Source organism: Culicoides brevitarsis, chromosome 3 (genome assembly GCF_036172545.1).
Source record: "Culicoides brevitarsis isolate CSIRO-B50_1 chromosome 3, AGI_CSIRO_Cbre_v1, whole genome shotgun sequence".
Taxonomy (NCBI): domain Eukaryota; kingdom Metazoa; phylum Arthropoda; class Insecta; order Diptera; family Ceratopogonidae; genus Culicoides; species Culicoides brevitarsis.
This window is the reverse complement of record NC_087087.1, coordinates 33,050,840-33,076,448: the sequence shown is the minus strand read 5'-3', so window position 1 is coordinate 33,076,448 and position 25,609 is coordinate 33,050,840. Positions and strand designations below refer to the sequence as shown.

Sequence of the window (25,609 nt, the reverse complement as noted above, 5' to 3'; positions counted from 1 at the left end):
AATAAAAAATATTTTAAAGCAAAATTAAATTTGTAACAAAATTTATTTTAATTAATTTTTTTATTTAAAATAAAAATATTTAAAGAATCAGTTTTTTTTTAATTTAATTTTTTAATTATTTTTTTTATTTTTTAAAATCTAAAATTTTAAATTAATTAATTTTATTAGTTTGTTTGTTTATTTGTCTGTAAAAAAAACTAAATTGAATTTTTCTTTTAAATATAAAATTAAAAATTTTAGAAATTTTATTTTTTTTTAAATTTAATTTTAAAAAAAAAATTATTAGAAAAGGTAATATATTTTATATTATTTATTTATATTTTAATAAGGAATATTTTATTTTATTTTTAAATAAATAAAAATAAAATAAAATAAATAAATAAAATTTTAAAAATATTAAAAAACTAAATTAATTAATTTTATAACGATTCTTAAAATATTTTTATCTTAAATAAAAAATTAAATTAAAATAAATTTAATTGTATTAAAAATTATAGTTAAAAATTTATAATTAAAAATTATATAAATTAATTAAAAATTAAATTTTTTGGGTATATTTTTCACCCCCGACAGAACGAAAAAAAACAAAAAAGATCATTTTACGTCACAAAAAATATAAAACCATAAAAAAATCGTGTCACATAGGTAACCCAGTTAAACATCATAAAAAAATGTTTGAAAGGAGGTGACAGATACAACGCTCAACACCAACAAACACATTTAACTGATCCTTATCGCTTGTTATATTTTTAATTTTTGTCGTCCTAAACTGCCATTTTTCCTTTAATTTCTTTGTTTTTTCGCTTTTCTTAACAGGTGGCAGCTTTTCATCGTATGAACATCACGCAAACCAGAATTTCCAGTCGTGTTTGAATAATAAGTACTGTAAAATTTTCGTAGATGGCAGTGATACGGCAGGAGACTTAATTGGTTCGCATTAACATATAAATAGAAAGCCAACAGCGTATGATGATAAGAAAGGAACCTTCGTCGTTGTTGTTTGTCGTTCCACTTTTTTAAAAAGAAAAACGAAGTAAATTGCCTGAAAAGCATTTTTACAGCTGATATTGTACGCGACACACAGCGTGCATTTGCGTTTTGTTGTAGAAAAAAATCATGTCTAGGGAATACGACGCAGACTCTGTTAACAGTATGAACAGGTCGCCGCCTCCTGTCAGTCCTAAGACATCGTTCTTATCGAACGGAGGTTCGCCCAACACGGACTATGATAATAATCATCGAGGCGATAACAATAATTCGGATGAAGAGGAAACTTTCAAGCCTCCCAGTTTTTTAACAACTCTCAAAAATCAACCGCGCGAACGTTATTGGGGAGTAACTAACGGTAAAAATTTAAATTTTTAACAAAAAAAAAATATTTTTAATTTTTTTCTTGAAATTTTTTTTTAGTCGAAGCTGATACGGAAGGCGAGTGGGTGATTGGACACACCGATAAAGATTTCCAGGGCTTCGACGGACCCCACGGAACGCCTCCGGGAAGTCCTAAAATGGACGATGCGAGTGAATTGTCGTCACAGATGCCAATTCAAGCCCCTACCGAAGCGATCGACACAACGCTCATCCGCTCAAAGTCCCGCACCGACATGACATCCCGCGCCAAGGCGAGCAAACAAGCCCAAAAATACAACAATTTGTCCTTTTGGAAGGCACGCAAGATAACTTTCTACAAAAATGGCGACTCCTTTTATCCGGGCTTTGAGTTTATTTTCAAACCGGGCCGCGATATCGCCACGATGGAAATTCTCCTTGACAAGCTAACGAAAAAGATGGATTTACCGCGTGGCGCTAGATTTATCTACGATATGACGGGCGATAAGAAAATTAATTTGGACGATTTGGAGGATGGAGCGAGTTATGTTGTGTCAGCGTTCAAAGGATTCAAGGTAAGTTTTTTTTTTTTAATTTTCTAAAAAAAAAATGCATTCAAGAAAAATCTAAAAATAGTGAAATTCGTTTTAAACGAACGCCTACCTTTGAATATTTATAACAATAGAAAATAATTGTTTGTAATCAATACTGTGAAAGAAAGAAGAAAAAAATACGAAAGGTATGAAAAGTGCATGAAAATACCCATAAAACTACTGACCTGTAATACATTTTGTTGTTATGAAGCTTTTTGTTGGGCATAGAAGAGACGGTCAAACATATGATGATTGTGTTGCAGTTCATGTCAAGCGTTCACTCACATGTTGCTTGAACGTAATTCTATAGCGTGATTTGAAAAATATGTTTATTTTTGTAAAGTTTGATGGAGGTGTCTTGTGATTTGTTTGAAAAACATTTTTAAAAAAATATTTTATTGCTTAAAAAAATTATTTTAATTAAAAAAAAATATTTAAATTAATTTTCATATGTATTATCAATCGTTAATTAATTAATAATTTTTTCAAATAAAATATTTTTTTTATGATTCAATTTTTTTCTTTCAAATTTTAAATAAATTTATTTTTTATTAATTTTTTTTTCATTTTAAATTCTTTCATTCATATTTTTTTTAAATAAAATTTTAATAAATTTTATTTATTTTTTTTTAAATAATATAAATTTATTTTTTTAAATAAATTGAAATAAATAATTTATTTATTAAATATTTTTTTTTAAACATTTATTATTATTTAAAAATTTATAAAAAATAAAATAATTTTATTAAATAATTTTTAAAATTGAAATTTTTGAATAAATATAAATTGAATTTTCTTCTGACATAATTTAAAGAAATTAAATTAAAAAAAATTATTGAATTAATTTTTATTTTAAAAATAATTAAATCGTGTTTTTTCATTTTTTTTATTTTTTTTTTTTAATTTATTTTAATTAATATTTAAAAAAATATATAATTTTTCGTTAAATTAAATAATTTTTCGTAAATTTTAATAAAAGTCATTTATATTAATTAAATTATTTATTAATTAAATTATTTAATTTTTTTGATTTTAATTATCTTTTTTTTTTAAATTATTTATTACATTTTTTTTAAACTTTTTTTTTGTATTTTCAATTATTTTTAATTCAATAAATTATTAATTTTTTATCAATTTATTAAAAAAAAAAATTAATTAATCGAAAAAGTAATTAATTAACAAGATAAAAATCTATCATGAATTGCAAAAAAAAATAATTAATTAATAAAATTATCTACTCATAATTTTCTTGATACAAAATTTACCTTTTTTCACATCCGGCATTGATCCGCTTTCAACTACAAAAAAAAATCAGGTGTGGCGATGATTATGTTCAATTGACCTAAATACATCCAAATCATTTTTTCTTTAAATTTCATGGTAATTTTTTTTTTCAAATCTCATTATATTGATTAACCTTGCGTTGAAATTATTTCTGACGATGGTGTGTGTGTTTCGTTTTAAGGACGATGTCTGCCCTGTGATTACAAAATAAATACAACAACATGCATGAATCTCGCAGCAGGTCAGTAGTACTTGCATCGAGAATTATTATTATGAGAATTTATTATTCAAAGTAACAATTGACCGTTGCATGCAAGATGTTGTTGTTTTAAAGAAAAAAAAAGTGAAACAAAAGGAAATGTGATTGTATAAAAAAAGTTTTTTTTTCTTATTTTTTTGTAGTTTGAAGTAATTATTTATGAAAAATGGTTTAAAAAGTACTTTCGGAAGGTGCCATTATGAATTAAGTAGAATTATTTATCAGCATTTATTATCCAAGGATTTGTCATTGTACGAAAATTGTGTTGACCTGTAAAGTAAAAAAAAAATTAACAAGAGTTGCATTTAAATTATTTTTTAATTTTTTATAAAGATTTCTGATAAAATTAAAATTAATTAAAATTCTGATTAATTAATTAAAATTAAAAAAAAATAAAAATTTAAAAATTAAAATTATTTATTTATTTTTAAATTATTTTTTTTTTAAATTTAATTTTTTTTATTTTTAATATATTTAATTTATATGTACTAATAAAATATTTTTAATTAAATAAATAAATAATTAATTTTAATTTAAAAAAATAAAAAAAAAAAATATTTTAAAAAAATTAATTTTAAATAAATAATGAAAATAAATAAATAATTATTTTTTTTTAATTTTTCTTTTTTTCATAAATTTTACAAATTTCATAATTTTTTAGAAATTTATCGAGAATTAAAAAAAAATTAAACTTTCATAAAAAATAAAACGAAAAATCGAAAAAAAATTTTTTTTTTTTTTTTTTTTTTTTTAAAATTTTTCATAATTTTTCCTTAAATTGGCAATTTTATAGAAAAACATTTTAATTTTAAAATAAAATGTTAAAAAAAATAAATAAAATTATTTTTGGCACATTTTTACCTCCATATTGACGAAAAAAATTTCATCGATTTATTTCGCACAGGTCAAAGAACTTTTCCATTTCTTCGATTTTCAAAAAATAATTCGATCCAAACTCTCAAATTAAATTCAGACACGTGACAAAATCAACGCAAAACCTTGGATCAATCCAAAATTTTTATGATATTTCACAAATTATGGCTTTAGCTTAATATTTTATACGAGACTTGTGAATTTATTATTACGACAAGGGAATGTTAAAAAGCATGCAAAATTGCTCTATAAAAAGGCAGTAACGTTCAAGTTTAGCTTTATTTGCGTCAAAAGAGGAAGCTAAATGTAAGAAAAATCAAAGATAGTAATCATCTGGCTCATAAAAATAACTATTAATTAATAATTATTAACCTACACGACACTTTCGGAAAAAAAATAATTTTTGATTTTATTCGCGAGCTATGAGCCATGAGCATTCAAGTGCGCACTTTCTCTCTCCATTCTCTTTTTTGTTTGCCTTTGAATTATAACTTATGCCGAAGAAAAACAAAAAAAGGCAACAAAAAAATTTTCCGAAAGTCATCATTTGAGTTTGACGATGGGCTTTTGTTCAACGACTGACAAGAAAACCTGTGAAAAGCAAAATTTTCGAAAATGCTCGAATAAATTTATTAAAACGACACAAAAAGCACAATATAACTGCCCACTAGTTATGCGTCGTACACAGAATTGAACAGCTTTTTTTTGTATAAAAAGGTTCATGTTAAAGAACAGAACAACGAGTATGTTGTTGTTGTTAAAAAGTGGCAAACGGAATAAAAATAATTGTATTTTGTGCTAATATGATTATTATTATGATATTTTAGACCTAATTCAATGTGAAAATAGAAATGCCTCGACAGTTTTCTTTGTGACTTTGTCGCGTAACTTTCGTTTGAATAACAAGAAGTGCATTTAATGGAATTATTTGAAGAACAAACATTTATTCTATTTAAACAGTGAAGTGTTTTAAAATTATTTAATTGATAAAGAAAAATTTAAAAAAAATAATTAGTGAAAATTTTAACGGAATATTTGAAATTCAAATAACGACAAAACAAAGGTCAGTTAATTTAAATTTAAAATCCATACAAATTTTGAAACGCAATAACTCAAGTTTGGGTTCAAGAATTTCTTTGAGGTATTTTGTAATTTATTAGAATCAGCTGTAAGATGGTTTATGTGACATAAAAAGCAGAAAATGTATAAGAAAACTCGTGAAAATTGAGAAAATGTGGTTTGATGTTCATTGCATACCCAAAGGAGCTTAAACTTAATTTTTTACACATCAACCGATTTCATCGAAAAATAAATGGCATGAGATTTTTTGATGGTTTTGTGTTAGTTAAGCCTAAAGTAGTCCAAAAAACCTAAATTTAAAATTCTAGAACGAACTTCAGTGTTTCTATGCATTTTTAGTGAGATTTAGTATGTCAAAGAGGTACTTGAATATACCCAAATGCACTAAAAATGCTGAAGTTCGTTTTAGAATTTTAAATTTAGGTTTTTTGGACTACTTTAGGCTTAACTAACACTCATGCCATTTATTTTTCGATGAGATGCTGAAATTGGTTGATGTCAAAAAAATCAAGTTTAAGCTCCTTTGGGTATGCAATGAACATCAAACCACATTTTCTCAATTTTCACGAGTTTTCTCATACATTTTCTAATTTTTCTTGTACATAAACTTAACATAACATAAAACCATCAAAAATCTCATGATATTTATTTTTCGATGAAATTTTGAAATCGGGTGATGTGTGATGAAGTAATATCAATTGCATACCTTCAGGATTTGATTTCTTGCCAATTATAAAAATTTTTTGATTTCATATTAGAAAACGAAATTGAATAAAGGCAAGGAGAAAGAAGTAGGCAAAAAAATTTCAAAGGAAAAAAAATTCTTTGGTAGAACGAAATCTACAGGTCCTTCAATGATTCGTCATTTTCCGAATGACATTGAATTTAATCTACAAAAAATGATCTAATAACCATCAACGAATAAACTCTTCCTTGAAAAAGTTCAGTGCTCTTCTCCATTTCGTTTCACTTTCAATTCTGATTCATCTAAAGGACTTTCTACTGCGACGAATTACTCATGCCGCTCATTTAAAAAGTAGTTACAAGGCGAGATTTGTTGATAAGAAAAAAATCTACGAGACGACGACAAGTATTTTACAACCGCTGGTCGACTTTTAAGTGCACACTGTCTAATTATCGGCGTGGTTGTCGGACTTTCCCTTTGTGACGACGTAAAAACAATTGCCCCCAAGTAGAATAATTACAGTTATTTAGGTCATTTTCCTTTTCTATGTACTTCGTTGCGATGTATATCGGTTCTGTACACGCGTCATAATCGCAAAACTGGGGCAAATCAACGCCATCGTTCAAATATTTGCCTTTCTGTTAATTAATAGAATTAATAAAGAAAATCTTCTTTTTTTAATATTGACAGTTGACCTAAAAAAAACAAACATTTTCACACATTGTTATGAGGCATTATCAAATCCGCAGATCCGGATTGTCTGTACAACAGTGCCAAATCACGTCATTTTTGTTGTTATTTTCGACAACCCAAACAGCAATTTTTGGTTATTTTTGGACATTTGAGTGCCGCATAATATTTTGCTTTATAAAAAGTATGTTAGCGTGTGGATATTTTTTTGCCGGAATTTCTTGATGTTAGTGGTTTACTTTTTTTTATAGAATTTTCAATTTAGAAAACATTTGACTAAAAATAATTTTTTTTATTGTTTTTTTGTCGAGACAATAAGATGTCATCACTTTTGTGACAAATTTGTGACCTCAATTCGTAATTTTTTTTGTAATAAACTGAAAAGCGATTAAAAAGGGGTGAATAATAATAAGCCGAAAATGACCTTTTCTTCTATACAATGTCACTTTCGTCGTGTTCTTTTTAAAAAAAAATATTTTTTTTTATTGAGCATTAAATTTTTTTTTTAAGAAAAATGTGTAAAAAAAATTACAATTGAGGCGAAAAACATGAACTTTTTATTTCTTAATTAAAACTAAAGGGAATAATCTGTAATAAAAAAATTTTCCTTGACATGTAAAAATAATAACAATGTACCTTGTAACATATCGACGAGTGTTACGGTCTATCAAAAAGCAACGGCCTTCACACGAAAAAAAAAATCAACATGTGAGACCTCATAATTTCGTTTCGCTTATCGGTGTGGAAATCTACTTCGTCTGAAAGTTATTTATTTTGAGTTATTTTTTGTGTTTTTTTTATTTATTTATTAGCAATTGTCAAAGTAGTATAAGAACTTTTTATTAAAAAATTATAAAAAAAATTTCAAAAGAGCCCAATGCACATTTTAAAAGAAATTGACCCAATATACATTTTGAATTTTTGTCCCAAAGCAAAATTTAAATTATTTAACATTTTTTCTTTTAAATTATTTTTAATTTTTTTGTCCCAATAAACATTTTAAAAATTTTACCCAGAGCACATTTTGAATTTTCATGAATTTCTCTTAAAATTTTTATTTGAAATTTTTTCCCAATGCACATTTTGTGTTTTTATCCCAATGCAAAATTAAAATTTTGCAAAATTTTTTTTAAATTTTTTCCCCAATGCACATTTTCACATTTTCTAAATACTTCTAATTTTTACCCCTGTGCACATTTTAGATATTCATCCCAATGCAAATTTAGAAAATTTTGTCACAATTTACGTTTGAAAAAATTTTTCCCAATGCACATTTTGAGTTTTTATCCCAAGGCAAAATTTATATTTTGTTAAAATTTTTATTTAAAATTTTTTCCCAATAGACATTTTAAAAATTTGACCCAGAGCACATTTTGAATTTTTTACCCAATGCAAATTTTGTCGCATTCTGTATTTGAAGTTTTTGTCCCAATGCACATTTTCAATTTTCATTACAAAACTTTTAAAATTTTTACCCCTGTGCACATTTTATATATTCATCCCAATGCATATTTTAAATTTTCCCAATGCACAATTCAAAATTTTGACCTATAGCACATTTGAAAAATTTAATTTTAATTTTTTATTAAAACAAAATTTCATAAAAAAGGTTCCTTTCCTATAAAAAAATATGAAATTTAAATCACCATCGATATCCTGTTTAATAAAAATTCGTTCGATTTGTACCTCTTTCGATCAAAATATTGTCAATGTTTGTGTTTGCATGTTCTGCATGAGTTATAACTGCCGCTTTGATAAGCATTTTCTTTAAAAACAACAACAAGTCCTGCTACTGAGTAACCAAAAAACCACAACAAACACAAGATCCGCCAATCAGAAAATTGTGACAAAAAGTTTGAAATAAAAAAAACCGAGCATGCGTCTTGAATCGAAACAAGTTGAAAATTGTACAAACAGAAGTTGGAAAAAATGAAAATGGTGGCGTTTTATTTAATTTTACGTTGTTATAAACAAATCAAAGCTTTTGCTATAAAAAAAAAAGTTGCCATAAAAATTTTGCTATAAAAACTTTAAACTTTTTTTTCAATGAACGATGAATAAATTTTTTAACAGATCAACGGATTGAAATTTAAATTTCTTATCAGCATTTGTATCGAATTTTTGATTTTTTTTGTCAAGGTGAAACAAATAATTTTCCGCCTCCTAAAAATTTACATTTTTCATTCAAATAATTTTCCTTACTAAATTATGCAAAAAAAAAAACAAAGAAAAAAAATTATCTTTAAAGTTTCCTTTTAACCTTTTCGGAAACATTTTCACGTGAAGACATGAGAAACAGCTTTTTTGAACTTTGGGGTTTCGCAAGGTCATTTTGGGCGATCGATTCACCAAAAAGAATGAATGAAAGATAATTGCCAAAGATAAAATTGTGTCGATAAATAAAGTAACGGAAAGGATGGTCATAAATGATAATCGTTTTCCTCGCGATCCATGACGCCTTCTTTCGGTAATTTACGAATTACAAGTCAAGCTCAATTAAAACAAAAAAAAAATTACCTCATAAAATTCTTAAATTTGGTCTTAAACCATTTTCACGTCTCCAAGGACATCTCCGATAAAATATTATAAAGTTTGTCGCCTATTATATGACAAAACACTTAACAAAATTCTCCATATGCAAATCAACGTTGAACGACAACAAAAGAAGTAATTTTAATGAAGTAATTATCCTGAAGGTATTTTTTGTGTGTGGATTGTTTTACAATGTGTAGTAAAAAAAAAAGTTAAGTTGAACAAAAGGGGGTCAAAAATACTACTACGATATGTGTCATTGTTTGTTGGACAAGTTAATTATGAAAAATGAAGGACACAGTTCAAACTTCAGGTCACACACACGAAATTCTAATTAAGTTTTGTTAATTATTTTTTTTTTGTAAATTTTGGCAATGAACTACTTTTTTTGGTGAATTATCTTCCTGTTTCACGAAAAAAATAAGAAGGATCTTTTCATGAGATTTCAAATCTAATTAAAATGATTTATTTTCTATGATAATTAATTATTATTTTTATAAAGATTATCAAAATAAAATAAAATATAATTAAATTTCGAGCTTCACATCAAAGTTTTTTCTTTTTAATTTAAAATAAAAAAAAAATATATATAATTTAAATTTATTTAAAAAAATTTTTTTTTAAAAAAAAAAAAATTTTAATTTTTTTTTTTTCATATTTTTTGTTTAAAATATTTTTTAAAAATAATTTTCTGACTGAATGCATCAAAAAATTTATATAAAAAAAAGTAAAAAAAAAATCATTAATTTTAAAAATTAAAAAAAAAGTTAAATTATTATTTTAATTTTTAAAATTAATAAATTTTTTGACTTATTTTTTTTATACAAATTTTTTAATGTGTTCAGGCAAAAAATTATTTTTCAAAAATATTTTAAACAATAAATATAAAAAATACCTTAAAAATTTTAAATTTTTAAAAATTTTGTTTTATTAATATTTATTCAATTAATTATAAAAATAAATTAAAATTAATTAATTTAATTTTTTTATTATTTTTTTTAATTTCAATTTTATTTATATTATTTTAATTAGTTAAATTAAATTTTAAAAAATAATTTGAAATCATTAAGAGATTTTCATTTAAAAATTTTTAAAAAATTTCCGAAAATTGAAAAAAAATATTAAAATCCATACAAAGTTTGAAATGCTTTAACTCAAATGTTGCTTCTCGTATCTCTTTGAGGATTTTTGTAATAAATTTCTGTCAACTATCAGAAAGTTTATGTACAAGAAAAATCAAAAAATGTATGTGAAAATTCGTGAAAAATTAAGAAAACGTAATGTAAGCTTCATTGCATACCTCAGGAGCCTAAAAATTAAATTTTCATCAAAGTAAAATTTATTGCATACTTTTAGATGTTAATTTTTTCCATGAAAATCAACAAAAAAATTTTTTTTTTTCATTCATTAATTTTTCTTCTTCGCAAAAAAAAAAAATGTTAAATAGCGAAGATTAACACATGAGTCAACCCGAATAAACAAAACATAACATGGAAATGGTTCTAACAGGCGGAAAATTATGTGCACACCATCAACATCATAATAATGTGTGTTGGTAGTCCGGTTTCTTTCAAAAAAAAAATATAGCCTTCACATTTGTTGATTTTCAGCTACGATATCACATAATTAAGGCAAAAAAAAAAATAATAAAAAAAATTGTGGTGTGAAGGCCTCAAAATGACGAGATTTTTGTTCGACACACATGTCGCCTAAAAGCGTTCGTAAATTCTCAAAATTTATTGCCGCACTCTCCGTGTGTCACAAAGTTCATTAAAACACTTTGTCGACGCAAGGTCATTTTCTTTCTTTTCATTTTTAGAGAAAAAGTAACAAAGAGTTAGAAAAAAAACATAAAAATTTCCATAAGATTCGTTGACAGATACCTGAGAGAGCGTCAAGGACAGTCTTAATGAGAATCGGATCAATTAGACGATGAAATCAATAGATTTTGTGTCTGTGAAGCACGCGACTCGAGTCTCATCATCATTAATTACCGTGATTTATGGACAATTCTATTAATTTATTTTGCATATTTTTGCCTCGTCGAGCTTCGAGTCGCACAATAAATTGTAAAGCTAAACGATAAACTGATAAAAATCGTAGTTTTTCACCCCTTTGCAAAGAGCGCAAAGCAAACGCAAATGGTTAAGTCCCACGAACAACAAAAAAAATTGAAAGTACTGACAATTATCTCTGACTTGGCGGCAGAAACACGAATGAAAAAGGAAGAATGAAATGAATAATAAATAAATAAAACGTGACAATTATCACACTTTACCTTGAAATTTGAATAGTTTTTTGTTTGTCGTGTTTTCAACAAAATGCTTCGGAAGATTAGAGCGGTTAAAGTACTCAAGCTTTGTATTTATTAAAAGTTTAGCAATTATGAAAAGTATAAAAAATTATTAAAAACTTAATAATTATTCAAAAATTAATTTTTTGCTATTTTATTTTTTTGTTCATTTGATTAAAATTTTAAAAATTAATAAAAAAAATATTTTTTTAAAATTTTAAAAAAAAAATAATTTTTTTTTTAATTTTTAAAAAATAAAAAAAAATTTTTTTTAAAATTAATAAAAATCGTTAACTTTTTTTTTTTAAATTTTCAAAAAATTTTATTTATTAAAAATTAATAAAAAAAATATTTTTTTTTTAATTTCATAAATTTTAATAAATATGTTAACTAAAATTTTGTGCTTTCAATTTTTGACAAATATTCATTTTTTTTATTTATTAAAAAATAGCTTATTTATTTTTTTCAACAATTTTTCATTAAAATTTAACAAAAATCGACGAATCTTTTAAAAAATTTCAAAAATTTTAATACTTTTTTTTAAATTTAAACTAAACTACGTTTTTAATATTATTTTCAATTTTTTACCATTTTTTTTAATTTGTTATTTAATTTTCGAAATTAATTTTTTTTTCATAATTTTTTTATTTTTTTAAATATATTTTTAATTTTTCAAAGCTAAGATAATTTTATTTTTTGATTAATTTTAATTTATTTTTTAATTTTTTATTATTATAATTTTTTTTTTTTTTTTTTTTAAAAAAAAAAATTTTTTTTTTTTTTTTTAAATTTTCAAAAATTCATTAAAATAATGAATTTGGAACAAATTAAAGTTAAACTAAGATTAACTTTCAAATATTTTTAAAATCCTAAATAATTTTAATTAAATTTCTAAATTAATTTTATAATTTTAAATTATTTTTTAATTTTTTTTATAACTTGTATTTTTAAAAATTTTACGTTAAGATAACTTTTGTTTAAAATATTTTTTGATTTTATTTTTTTTATTTTATAATTTATTTATTTATTTATTTTTTTTTTTTTATATTTGTTTTAATAACTTAAAATTATCTAAAATTTTATATTAAAATTCATCATTAAAAAATTTCAATACAAAAAAAATCATCACAAGGGAAAATCCATTAAAAAACTCACCAAAAGTTAATTAACCGTGTACAACAAAAAACTTTCCCCTCACGTGATTTTGACAACGTCCGAAAAATAATTTACATAAAATGAAGAAAAGCAAAGAACAAAAAAAAATCGCCACAACACTTGTCTATATATCATATCGAAGTGAAAAACATGAATCGACCGTACCTGTATAGAGCCGAGATCGTATGTCGATTACGTTATTCGTAAAATACACTGCGGTTGTATAACAATTATTTTATTAATGTAAGAAAATTTTATGCGCGTGTCCATGCCACATAAAAAGCTACATTGTACGCGAATTGACTGAAGGATTTTCGAAAGGAAGGCGCCTTCTTCATGTACGACGAACAAATTCGTGTCTTTAAGTGTGTGAGTAAGGCTCGAAGCCGTTAAGAAATTCCATCGGTAGTCAGTCTTTTGTATCGCGCATCAACGTCAAGTTCTATTTCATAATTTCTCTTCGAAAATTTTTTTTATAGAAAAAAAAAATAATTTTATTATAAACAAATTTTGAGGAAAAAAAATTATTTTTACGAAACCTTGAAAAAAATATTTTTTTGGATAAGTTTGAAAAATAATCCGCCGGATAACACAAAAGGACATCCATTTGTAACGAGAAAATATACAAACAAAAGCAGAACGGATACCAACTAAATTAAGATATTCATACTTTCATTTCCCGTTTACAACGAATTTATACTTGAAACAAAATAATTGAAAAGGAAAACGGCGGAAAAGGACGTGTGTGTGCAAAAAGAAAACACTGATCACGCAATCTCGTCCAATCTCGACACGGAGCCATAAAAAAAATAATAAACAACCAATTCCTTTTAACGTTAAAAAAAAAATAAACCATAAAAAAATAACATATCACACACGCATGTGTCCTTAAACGAGTGAAACCCCAAAAAAAAAACAAAAAAAAATAACTCACGCAGTGCGTTGTTCCTGCCAATAGTGTTAACGCCTCTTAACGGATTTTTTACAAGGATAAATATTTAATAATAAAATAGAGCGCAAGTAGCTCTTGGTAATTTAGTTCCTATCTAATCGTGCTATCGTTAAAATCGTGAACACAATAATGAACTTTAGGAAGAAAATTTAAAAAGATAATTTTTTGCATCGAAAAAAAAAGTTAGTGAACTATAAAAGTAATAAATAAACACAAAAAAAAATAAAATAAATCTAAATGATTGATAGTGACGAAGATCCACCATTTGTTGTTTTGGCACCTCCGCCATCCGTTATGTATCACCCGAACTACTATCCGCAGGTTATTATCGATTTCAATATTCATCTGGTTGGTATTTGATCTCGTTTCATTTCTTCTTGGATGTTGAGTAGAAATCGTAACTTTGTAGTAGATCAGTGGCAATTTTTATCTTTTATTTAAAAAAAAAAACTTTCATGGGCTAAAAATATTTTTTAATGATTTAATTTTTTTTAATGAATTAATTAAAAAAAAAAAAATTATTAAAATTTATTTTTTAAATTAAATAAGAAAAATAAAGAAAAATTAAAAAAAAAATTTAAATTAAATTTTAAAAAAATTTTAAAAATATTTAATTCAAAAAAAATTTATTAAGAATTTTAAATTTTATTAAATTAATTAATTAATTAAAAAAATTAATTAATTGAAAAAAAATTGAACAAAAAGTTTTTCTTTCAAAAACTCGAAAAAAATTAAATTTAATTCAATAAAAAATTAAAATTTATTCAATAAAAAATTTAATTTAATTTAATAAAAAATTAAATTTAATTCAATAAAAAAATTAAATTAATTCATTAAAAAAATTAATTTAATTCAATAAAAAATTAAATTTAATTCAATAAAAAATTAAATTTAACTCATTAAAAAAATTAAATTTAATTCAATAAAAAAATAAATTTAATTCAATAAAAAAAATTAAATTTATTTTTATCAAATTTTTTTAATAAAAAATTAAATTTAATTTAATTAAAAAATTTGTACAAAAAATTTTTTTAGCCCATGAAAGCTTTTTTAAAAAAGACTTAAAATACCCACAAAATCAATTTTTAGCATTATTATTCAATATTTTCCGCGATGACGACTGCATAGCTCGTACATTGGCATCCAAACAGGCAATCAATCGATTCTTTTTCCCCGTAATTTCAAACAAAAGCATTTTTTCTTGATACTTGACGCTCGTGTCGATCGGTAAATAGCCAAATTGTTCGATGTTAATAACCACATCGGCAGAATATGATCCTTTTTTCAAGGGACATCGCATAGGCGGCGTGATATAATCTCCCAATCCGTGTTTGCTAAAGGGAATTCGCTCGAAAAAGGAACACAGACCGGGAACGCGAGAATAATTGTAATAACGACACTTGGAGGTTTTGAGACTGCACTTGCTTGTGTTGATATGAAGTTCAATTGGGCTGCGAATGTTCTCAAGAAGGTCAAAGTTGCCGATGATACTCAAATTGTGACGAGTTATTTTGAATGTTGTGTTTTTGGAAGGTTTGAGGAGTGTCGAAGCAGTTGAACAAAAACTCGAGTGCTCGATTTTGAAATAAACGGTTTTCTGAAAATTGAGAAAAAAATTTTTAAATATTTAAAATAATAAAAAAAAAAATAAATTAAAAAAAAAAATTGAATTTAAAAATAAAAAAATTTAAAAAAAAAAAAATTTTTTAAATTTCATAAATTCTGAATTTCAATTTTTTTTTATAAAATATTTTTTCTTTTACTTTGATTAAATATTTTTAAAAAAATTTTTTTGAATTAAAAAAATATTCAATTAAATTAAATAATTTTAATTAATTAATATTAAATAATTCTATATTTTTTTTAAAGAAAAATTAAAAAAAAATTAAAATAAAATAAAATTAAAATTTTTAAAAAATTAAAATAAAATAAAATTTAAAATTTTTTATTAAATATTTAAAAATTATTAAAATAAAATTTTTAATTTTTTTTAAATATTTATTTAAATATTTTTTTTTTAAAAAAAAATTTAATTAAAAAATAAATAAAAATTTAAAAAAAATTAAATATTAATTAAAATTATTTTTTCTCAATTTTTAATGGAAAAAAATTTTTAAAGTTCAAAAATCTATTAAATATTAAAAAATTCAATCTAGATTTTTTTTTTTGAATTTTTGTTACAAAAGTTTGAAAATAATTAAAATTTAATTTAAAAAAAAATATAAAACAACACTTACCGCTAAAATTTGATGCAGCAAAAAAGCTAAAAATAAGATGAAAATTTGTCTCTTTCCCAAAAACATTTTTTTTCTGCAAAAAAAAAAATATGTCAAAACTCTTCAACAGCAAAATACCTTCTGAAGTGTAAAAAAAAGTTCAATTTCCGGGCACTAATCGCAGTAAATTTATCAAAAAAACAACATTAGTGTGAACATTTAGACAAATCACATAGATCTTGATTACACAAAAAGCTTATTTAGTCAAATTTGAAACAATTTCCTAACTTTTTTTTCAAATTTTTTCTTTCACAGCCCGCAAGTTACGGCAAGAAGAACGGCGTTTGGTATGCTTCACCCGGAAATCAAGGCTGGGGAGGAAAATCTGGAGCTGCTGGAACAATAGCTCGCAAATCATCCATTGTCGAGGCAGACAACATGCCGTCAAATACCGTCAAGCCATCCGCGGGACGAGTAATTCGCATCATCAACAGCAATGATCACACGGTCCAGGTAAAAATGTTTAAATCAATACCGAATTGTGTCACCGCGACACACTTTCGTTGACCATTTCGGTGTCATAAATTACGGAAAAACAACAAAACTGCAGGAAAAAAAAATATTGGGCTCTTCTTGGCTGCTTGACGTCGACAAATGTGCGTGTATTTGTGTCTCGGTACAGTAACTGCATAACGAAAGCGAAGCGGCGACGACGAAAACACACACATGCCAACATTTCCTCTTTTGTTTGTGCCGCGCTGCAAAAAGTTTGCATATGTGTGCAAAACGACACACTAACACACAAACCGATCGTTTACTTTGCGAGGGTGCACGAGACGTTGTACCGCTAAAATTGACGTGAAAAAAAGAAATTATTTAAAATTTTAATGAATGGCGTAAAATGTACACGTAAACTTTTCTCTTTCTTTCTTTTTTCGTAAAATGTAAAACTTTACAAAGTTTTAAAATGGGGAATTTTTATTTATTTTTTCGATTCAAATTACGAAAAATGATAAAGTCAAGTCACCCCAAAGAAATGTTCTTTTATTAGTTCAACGAAAATGTTCAAAGCTCAAGGAAAGAATTAACTCTTCACAGTCTACCATTAAAAAAATGCATTTAAAGCGACAACAAACATCATAACAATACTTTCGTGTACTCAACATAAAAAATTAGCATAAGTGAAATTTTTGCATAAATCAATATTTTTAATATACAGAAATTGTAGTATTCGTCGTCGTATGATTTTGTTGCAATGCATGTGAAGAATGAACAAAAAAAAAAGAAAATAAAAAAATAGATTTGATGAAAATCTAAACACGTGACACTTTTTCATCGGATTTTTATGAAGAAAAAAATTATACATGCGATTCTCAGTCTCATCAATTTTATGAAATTTTATGTGATATGAAATGAAGAGGTAAAAGGATAAATCGCATAACTGTAATTTTTTACAAATTAAAAAAAAATTTTAAGTTTTTTACAGTTTTGAGTTGTAAAAATTAATTTTTAAAATATTTTTTCATTTTTTAATTTTTTCAAGCACTTAAAAGTTAAAAAATTTAAAATAAAAATAATTTTTGTGCAGAAAAATTTGCTATTAAATCTTTGAGAGATATTTTAGAAAATTTTTTGTCGAAAAAAAATTAAAAATCGACCATTGATGAAAATTTCATAAAAAAAAAATTATTAAAAAAAAATAAAAAAAATTATAAAAAAAAATTATTAAAATAATTATTAAAAAAAAAAATAAAAAAAATTATTTAAAAAAATAAAAAAAATAAAATAATGTTTTTATTAATAATTTAATTAATTTTTAAAATATCAATTTAATTTTTTTATTAAGAAACAATAATTTAAGATCACTTAAAAAATTAAAGAATTTAAATTTAATAAAAATAAATTAAATTATTTTTTTTTATTTTTTTTTTGGTTCAAATTAACTTTTTATGCAATAAAGAATCATGAACAACACAAAATAATAAAATAAAAAAAAATTATTTGGAAAAATTTTGAAATTTTTGTATATTTATGCGATTTGACATAAACTTCATATTTAAAAAAAAAATTAAAATTTCTTAATGTATATCAGAAAATTTTCGTCTTTACGCATATTTTCTCATTCTTAACTAAAATTCATCTAATTTTCAAAAACTGCAGTTATGCGATTTACCCTTTTAGCTCAAAAATTGAAATATTTTTCTTTAAAAGTATCGAAAATTTTGAATTTGTTTTCAACCTTCTCGTATTTTGTTTTTTTTTTTATTTCGAAGTATTATTCATATGTATCTTATGAAAAAAAAATTCGTTCTATTAATATTTTTAAAAAATTTTTAATTTTATATTTTTTTAATATTTTTAACAAAATTTTTCGGAATAATTATTTTAATAAAGTTTCATTAATTTATTTTATGATTTTACGAAAAATTATTTTAAAATTTATCTAAATATTTTTATTTTTTTAAATAATTTAATTTTTAAATATTTTTTTTTAATAAAAAAAAAATCTAAGAATTCAAAAAAATCAAAAATATTGTTATACTTCAAAATTGATTTTCCTTTAATTATTACAATTTTTTCAATTTATAACGAATTTTTTTCCATAAGAAATATTATTACCGTATTTTTTTTTTTTTTTTGCAAAAAATTTAAAAAATTTTCCAATTTTTATACGATTGAGACTTACATTGGTTGATAATTTTTTTATTATTTTTTTCCTTATTAATTTAAAATAATTTTTTATGAAAACGATAATTTTTAAAAGAATCAAAAAATAAAAATAAAATTTTTTATCGTTAAACTTCAAAGAAAAAAATCTTACCTGATTGGTCAATCGATGAATGAATGAATGTTTCGTATTAAATAGTAACTGAGGAGAGCATTTTTCCCTTGAAACAATAAAATTACATTCCATTGAACATTTTTATTACTTTTCGCACGGGAGGGAGGCACATATGCAACGTAATTAACTTCAATCTTGAACTTGTTTTCATTCATTACAATTTTACATTTTATTGCTCCGTTTTTGTTGTTGGGCCAAATGGATGGTTGTTGTTGATTTTAAAAGCGATCGAGACGGCAGTACCTTAATTTACATAATGTTGCTCCTTTCTCGTGTGTCTTATTACGAGACCAACCCATTTACCGCCAACTCGAAACAATTTTACGGATAAAATAATAAGCTGCTGGCATCAACAGCGATATAAAACTCATAAATAATAATTACATGCATTTTTGTGGTGATTAGAGGCCTCACCTCATAAGGAGTGTTTTTATGCATCCTTCGGCATTTTTTTTTTCTTTCAAATCAAATCATTGAACCTTGAAAAGTGTTTCATTCAAGTTTTTTTCTCGTCTTCTTGAATTTTCGTGTAGTGTCGTGTGCTGCTTAATTTACGGACAAGCCAACCGTTCGAAGAAGTGGTTGAGGATTTGGGTCAAGTGTTAAAAATGACTGCGGCAAAACGGATGTATGCCGTGGGCGGGCAGGAAATTCGGAGTTTTTCACAGTTGCGAAACGAGTTTGCGGATGTAGATACCTTTTATTTGAGTTCGAGTGGCGTCGGGACAGGAGCACCTGGTTCGCCATTGCGACGATCACGATCCCGAGCTGGATTACAGGCAACTGCAGGTCCTGATGATCCCGTACGAGGCACAGCGAAGCAGAGAGCTCGTAGCAAAAGTCGCCCGAGGATTCTTTATGCGCCCGATAATGAAGTTGTTCGAGGCGGTGCTGCGGAATGTAAGAAAAAAATTAAATTAATTTCTTAAAAATAAAAAAAATTAATAAAAAAAATAATTAAAAAATTAATTAAATTAAATTTTTTTTTAATTTTAAATTAATAAAAATTAATTAATTATTTTTAATAATAATAAATTAAAAAAAAATTTAATAAAAAAAAATTTTTTTTAGATTCCGGCGTAAAAGAAGAGCCCACACGAATCACAATCAAAGGCATGCGACGCACATTTTATCCGCCCATTCATCATGCGCCCGTGGATAATTCGCCGCCAGATAAAAAATTACTTCTGCATTGGGTGCATGGATATCGCGGCACAGATTCTAAACGAAATCTTTGGGTACTTCCAACTGGAGAACTTTTATATTGGGTTGCAGCTGTTGCTATTTTATACGATCGCGAAGAGGAATCTCAACGACATTACACGGGACATACGGAAGATATTATGTGGTGAGTTTTTTTATGACTTTTCAATTTTTTGACACATTTTTAAAAACTAAAAATAAATAAAAAGGAAAAAAATTTAAATTTTTATAAAAATCTTTTTTTTTTCATAAGATTTTTAAAAAGATTTTAAAATTAATTCAAAAAAAAAATATTTAAAAAAATTTAAAACAATTTTTATAGATATGAATTTTTTTAATTTTTTCTTTAAATTTTTGATAAGTTTTATTCAAAAGATAAATTTTATTATTTTTTTTACAAGCTCTTAATTCAGAATTTTTTTTTATATTAAAATTAAAAAAGTATTAAAATATTAAATTTCCTCTAAAAAATTGTAAATTTAAAAATTTTAATTTTATTCAAAGAGATAAATATAAAAAATTAAAATTATTTTTAAAAAAGAATTTTTTTTTGTTAATTTTTTTTTAATTGTAAAATGTTCAAAAATTTATGTAAATTTAATTATTTTGGAGATAGATTTTAGTTTTTATAAATTTTAATTAATTTTGATAAACTTCAAAGAAAAATGAAAATCTTAAAAAAATAAACTTTCTTCAAAAAGACAAAAAAAAATTGAAAAAAAATATTTTTTAACTTAAAATTTTTTAATATTTCATTAAAATTGATATTTTAAAATAATTTAGAGAAAATTTTATTTCTTTAGAAAGCAATTGAAATCTTAATTTATTTTTATCAACTTTAAAGAACAGTAAAAATCAATCTGTAATTTTTTATTTTTTTTTTAAATTGTAAAATAATTAAAATTTTTAGGTAACCGATATTTAATATAAAGAATCGTAAAAATTTTTGTTCAAATAGAAAATTTTTCATTAAAATTTAATTTTTGTATAATTTTTTAACAATTTATGTAAATTAATTTGTTCAGATTGAAAATTAACTTTTATGGATTCTAAAGAAATTTGATGTTAAATGTAAAAAAAATATTAAAAATTATTTTCTTCAAAATTAAAAAAAAAAATAAAAAATAATGATTTGCAACTTTTAACATTTAAAAAAATTAAACATAAAATTTTATAATTTTTTTTAAATTTTTTTACAATTTTTTATTTAATTTAATTTTTAATTAATTTTAATTGACTTTAAATAATTAAGAAGTAAAAGTTAAAATATTTATGAATTTTTCTTTAATTTTTTTTTTAAATTTTAAAATTTTGACTTTTTTCAAACGAAATTTTTTTATTAAATTAAAAAAAAATAATTACCTTAAAAAATTCTCACTTCAGCATGGAAGTCCATCCATCACGAGAACTGGTTTGTTCGGGACAACGTGGCGGCAGAGATCGTAAGTCACAAGCACACGTGCGCATCTGGAGCACCGAGTCACTCCAAACTTTGTACGTTTTTGGCATGGGTGAGTTAGATACGGGCGTGTTGGCTGTCGCATTTTCCCAATTAAATGGCGGCAGTTACATTTGTGCAATTGACGCTGGCAGAGAAGCTATACTTTCCGTATGGCAATGGCAATGGGGTCATTTACTTGGAAAAGTTGCCGTAAGTACATTCACCTTTTATTTTCATGCAATTCACCTCCTGACACAAAATTCTGGAGCGAAAACAAAAATCAGGAATTTAATTAAATATTTCAATTAGACACGAATTTAAAAAGTTTTTTTCAAAATTACTATTGGAAAAATTACCGCACATGCAAATTGAAAGAACTTTGTCCTATTTTTTTCCTTTTTTTGTCCTATTACACCAATTCAAAGTTTGAAATTGCTTTTGTGGGAGTAATTTTTACGCCCATTTTCCTTTAAATTTCTCTATTTTAATTTTAAAACTTTTCCTTTTTCCGAAAATGTAAAAAAAAATTAAAAAATCGAAAATTAGACACTACAAGAGGGAATATCAGGAGTCGCTTTTCATCCGTTGGATGATAATTTGTTAATAACGCACGGTAAGGGTCATTTGGCATTCTGGCATCGAAGAAAAGACGGCTTCTTTGAACGAACAGACATCATCAAGCCGGTAAGTTTGCCTCGAAAAAAGTAGTTTTAGCACTTTTTGACGCACTTTTCTCTTCATCTCACACTTTTTCCTTTAAAAAAAAAATTAGCCATCACGCACACACGTCACGAGTTTACAGTTTGAGGCAGATGGCGACGTCGTGACTGCCGACAGCGACGGATTTATCACAATTTACAGCGTTGACTCGGAAGGCGCCTATTTCGTGCGGATGGAGTTCGAGGCACACACAAAGGCAATCGGGTGTTTGGTGATGCTGAGCGAAGGCACGTTAATTTCGGGCGGCGAAAAAGACCGAAAAATCGCTGCTTGGGACTCGTTGCAAAACTACAAAAAAGTCACGGACATCAAACTTCCGGAGAATTGCGGTGGTGTCCGTACAATTTACCCACAACGTCCGGGGCGTAATGATGGTAATCTGTATGTTGGCACTACGCGCAATTGCATCATGGAAGGTTCGTTGCAACGACGTTTCAATCAGATCGTGTTCGGGCACTCGAAGCAGCTGTGGGGTCTTGCTGCGCACCCAGAGGAAGATCTTTTCGTGACGGCGGGACACGATAAGTATATCGCACTTTGGCGACGACACAAACTCATTTGGGTGGCGCAGGTTAGTAAATTGGTGAGCAAAAATTGTGAGGGAAAAACGCGAAATTGATTGTCACAATGTTTGTCCTGTGTTTTTTCGCAGAGTTCGTACGAGTGCATTTCGGCGGCATTCCATCCATTTGGCTCGGCAATTGCTGTTGGCAGTACGGAGGGACATTTGATTATCATTAATGTCGAGAATGGAGCGACAATGTTGACTATTCGGGTCTGTGGATCGCCTCTCAATACCATTGAATATAATCAAAGTGAGTTTTTTTTTTGTTAATTTACTGAAAATTTCTTACAAGATATTTTTTAATTTATTTTTTTGTGAATTCTCGAAAATCTAAAATGTAAGAAAATAAGAATTTTCATTAGATTTTTAACTTACCTATTGATTTTAAAAATTACAAAAAAAATAAAATTAATTTCCATAATTGCTTATTTTCCAAAGTTTTAATAAAAAATATTAAATTTTATTAAAAAAAAAATAATTATAATTTAAATTGAATCATTTAATTAATTAATTTTTTTTTTTTGAACAAAAATATGCAAAATTTCAAAATATTTTTTTTTTCTAATTTTTTAAACAATTATCAAAAAAGTAAGAAAATTATAAATTTTTATTACAATTTTAAATAATTATTTTCAAAAATGACAAAAATTTTGTTAAACTTAATTTAAAAGTCAATATTTTTTTATCTTCCAAAATTTGCATGAAAAATATTAAATTTCATAAAAAAAATAATTTTTTTTTCTATGAACTAAAATAAGCAAAATTTTAAATTTATTTAATTAAATAAAATTTTCAAAATTATTTTTTTTAATTTTTTTAAATTTAAAAAAAAATATAGAAAAATTTTGCATTTTCTAACATCAATTTTTTACAAATTTTTTGCAACATTTTTTTTTATCTCATCTCCAATTCAAAATTTTATGAAAATTTAATTTTTTTATCTTACATTTTTTCAATCATATAATTTCAAAAATGTCGAAATTTTCATTAAAATCAGTTGATTATTTTAGAAAATTAGAATGAAAAATATAAAATTAAAAAAAATTTCATTAAGTTTTTAAAGTTTTTCCTTTAAATAAATTTTATTTTCTGAGTTTAACGGAAATTTTATGAATTTTAAGAAAATTTAAGATTTTTTTTTACCTTTTTTAAAAAATTAATTAATTAATGAAATTAATAAATCAATTAATGAAAAATGTTAAATTTTGTTTTAATGAACAATTTAACGAAAATTTTTATAGATTTTTCAATTTGAAAGAAAATTTATTTTTTTTAAATATTTTCATAGAATTCTTTAAAATTTTGCATTTAATGTTCAATATTTAAAAAAAAATTATAATTTTTCATATAATTAGATATGAAATATTTTAAAAAATGTCGAAATAAGAAAATATTGACTTTTGAATTATTTTTTAATTATTTTCCATTTTCTTTAAACGAAATTGTTTGAAAATTGAAATTTTTCGTTTTTTTAGATATTTGATAAAAGTTATCATTAAAAATTGTTTATAAAAATTTTCCAAAAATTAAATTTAAAAAAATTTAATACATTTTCGACAATTTTATGAGCTGAAAAATAATTTTTAATGCAATATCTGCAAATTTTCTTTTAAAAAATAATTTTTTCTGTAATTTTTAAAAATAAAAATTTTTTAATAAATTAATTTTACTTACATAGTTGGTGATATAATTGCAATTGGATCTCAAAACGGAAGCATTTACTTGTTCCGTGTCTCCCGAGATGGTTTCTCCTACAAGAAAATCAACAAAATCCGCGGCTCTCAACCGCTCACTCACATGGATTGGAGTATCGACGGCAGTTATTTGCAAACCGTAACCGTAGACTACGATCTCCTCTTCTGGGACGTGAAATCATTGTCGCCCGAAAAGAGCCCCATCGCCATGAAAGACGTCAAATGGTTCACACACAACTGCGTAATCGGTTTTTGCGTCGCCGGCATGTGGAACAATCGCTTCTATGCGGCGCCCTCAACAATCACGACATGCAGTCGATCGCCAGCTTCCGACGTTTTGCTCAGCGGCGATGCCGAAGGCTATCTGCGTCTCTTCCGCTATCCGACGATAACGCCGCGCGCCGAATATCAGGAAGCCAAAGTGTATTCGGGTGTGTTGGCGTGCACGCGTTTCCTCGTTGGCGGCAAACTCGTCGTTACAGTTGGCGGCACAGACGCCTCCCTGATGGTTTGGGAGCTGCTCGGAGAATAGCCCTTGTGGCCCCCGTGGTGCACGACAAGTCGAGCAGCTACTCCTAGTCTTAATCCTAATTATAATCTTCAAGAACAGCGACCCAGTATTGTATCTTCAGTCGGCAATAGCGATACAACCACAAGCACAGTTAACAACAATAACTGGGTAAAGCATAAATATCGATATTATTGGCGATGATGACATTTTATTAACTTGTCTCTTTCTCTCTCCCCCCGTTTTTTGTTTTTTTGCCTTTTATTTTTCCAAAAATCCGGTTTTTATGATTTTTCACGCCTCTCTTGTACATACACTCCCCCAAAACTCGAAAAATTTAGGAAAATCAATCAGATGCCAACACTGAAGATACAGATATGATTGGACCCGAATACGCTGTCCTGCTACCTGACTCGTTTGCTGTTCTTGATTCATCATTTTAACATAAAAATTAAGATTTTTAGAATTAACATTTTCACAAAAAATACCATTTTTTTGATTTTTAGTAGAAAAAAATTCACCATCACGCAAAAATCACGAAGAACGACTCAAAAATGTTTGTCCATGTCCATTTAACGATCTAGTCAAAAAAAAAATCCGTTAAAAAATTGATAAGTTAGCTAGAAATGGGTTTCCTAAAAATTTGTATTAGAAAAAAAAATAAAATAAAAATATATAAAAAATAACCTCTTACA

The 25,609-nt window shown here is 25.1% G+C and overlaps 1 protein-coding gene across 1 annotated transcript; it reads left to right on the top strand.

Moving 5' to 3' along the window:
- Positions 1–1,294: 1,294 nt before the first annotated feature.
- Positions 1,295–25,351, top strand: LOC134834962 (echinoderm microtubule-associated protein-like CG42247). The gene is made up of 11 exons (XM_063849798.1): positions 1,295–1,345; positions 1,411–1,904; positions 16,257–16,454; positions 19,317–19,683; positions 19,855–20,131; positions 21,370–21,637; positions 21,974–22,111; positions 22,200–22,718; positions 22,800–22,962; positions 24,391–25,085; positions 25,256–25,351. The coding sequence occupies exons 2-10, from the start codon at positions 1,509–1,511 to the stop codon at positions 24,936–24,938; spliced, it is 2,874 nt and encodes a 957-aa protein (XP_063705868.1). The 5' UTR covers positions 1,295–1,345; positions 1,411–1,508; the 3' UTR covers positions 24,939–25,085; positions 25,256–25,351.
- The last annotated feature ends 258 nt before the right edge of the window (positions 25,352–25,609 follow it).

Excerpts from the sequence above, each read along its gene's own strand:
- LOC134834962 (XM_063849798.1), top strand. The coding sequence starts at position 1,509 with ATGGACGATGCGAGTGAATTGTCGTCACAGATGCCAATTCAAGCCCCT. Across the intron at positions 19,684-19,854 it reads TCGAGGCGGTGCTGCGGAAT|ATTCCGGCGTAAAAGAAGAG; the intron begins GTAAGAAAAAAA and ends AATTTTTTTTAG. Across the intron at positions 20,132-21,369 it reads CATACGGAAGATATTATGTG|CATGGAAGTCCATCCATCAC; the intron begins GTGAGTTTTTTT and ends TTCTCACTTCAG.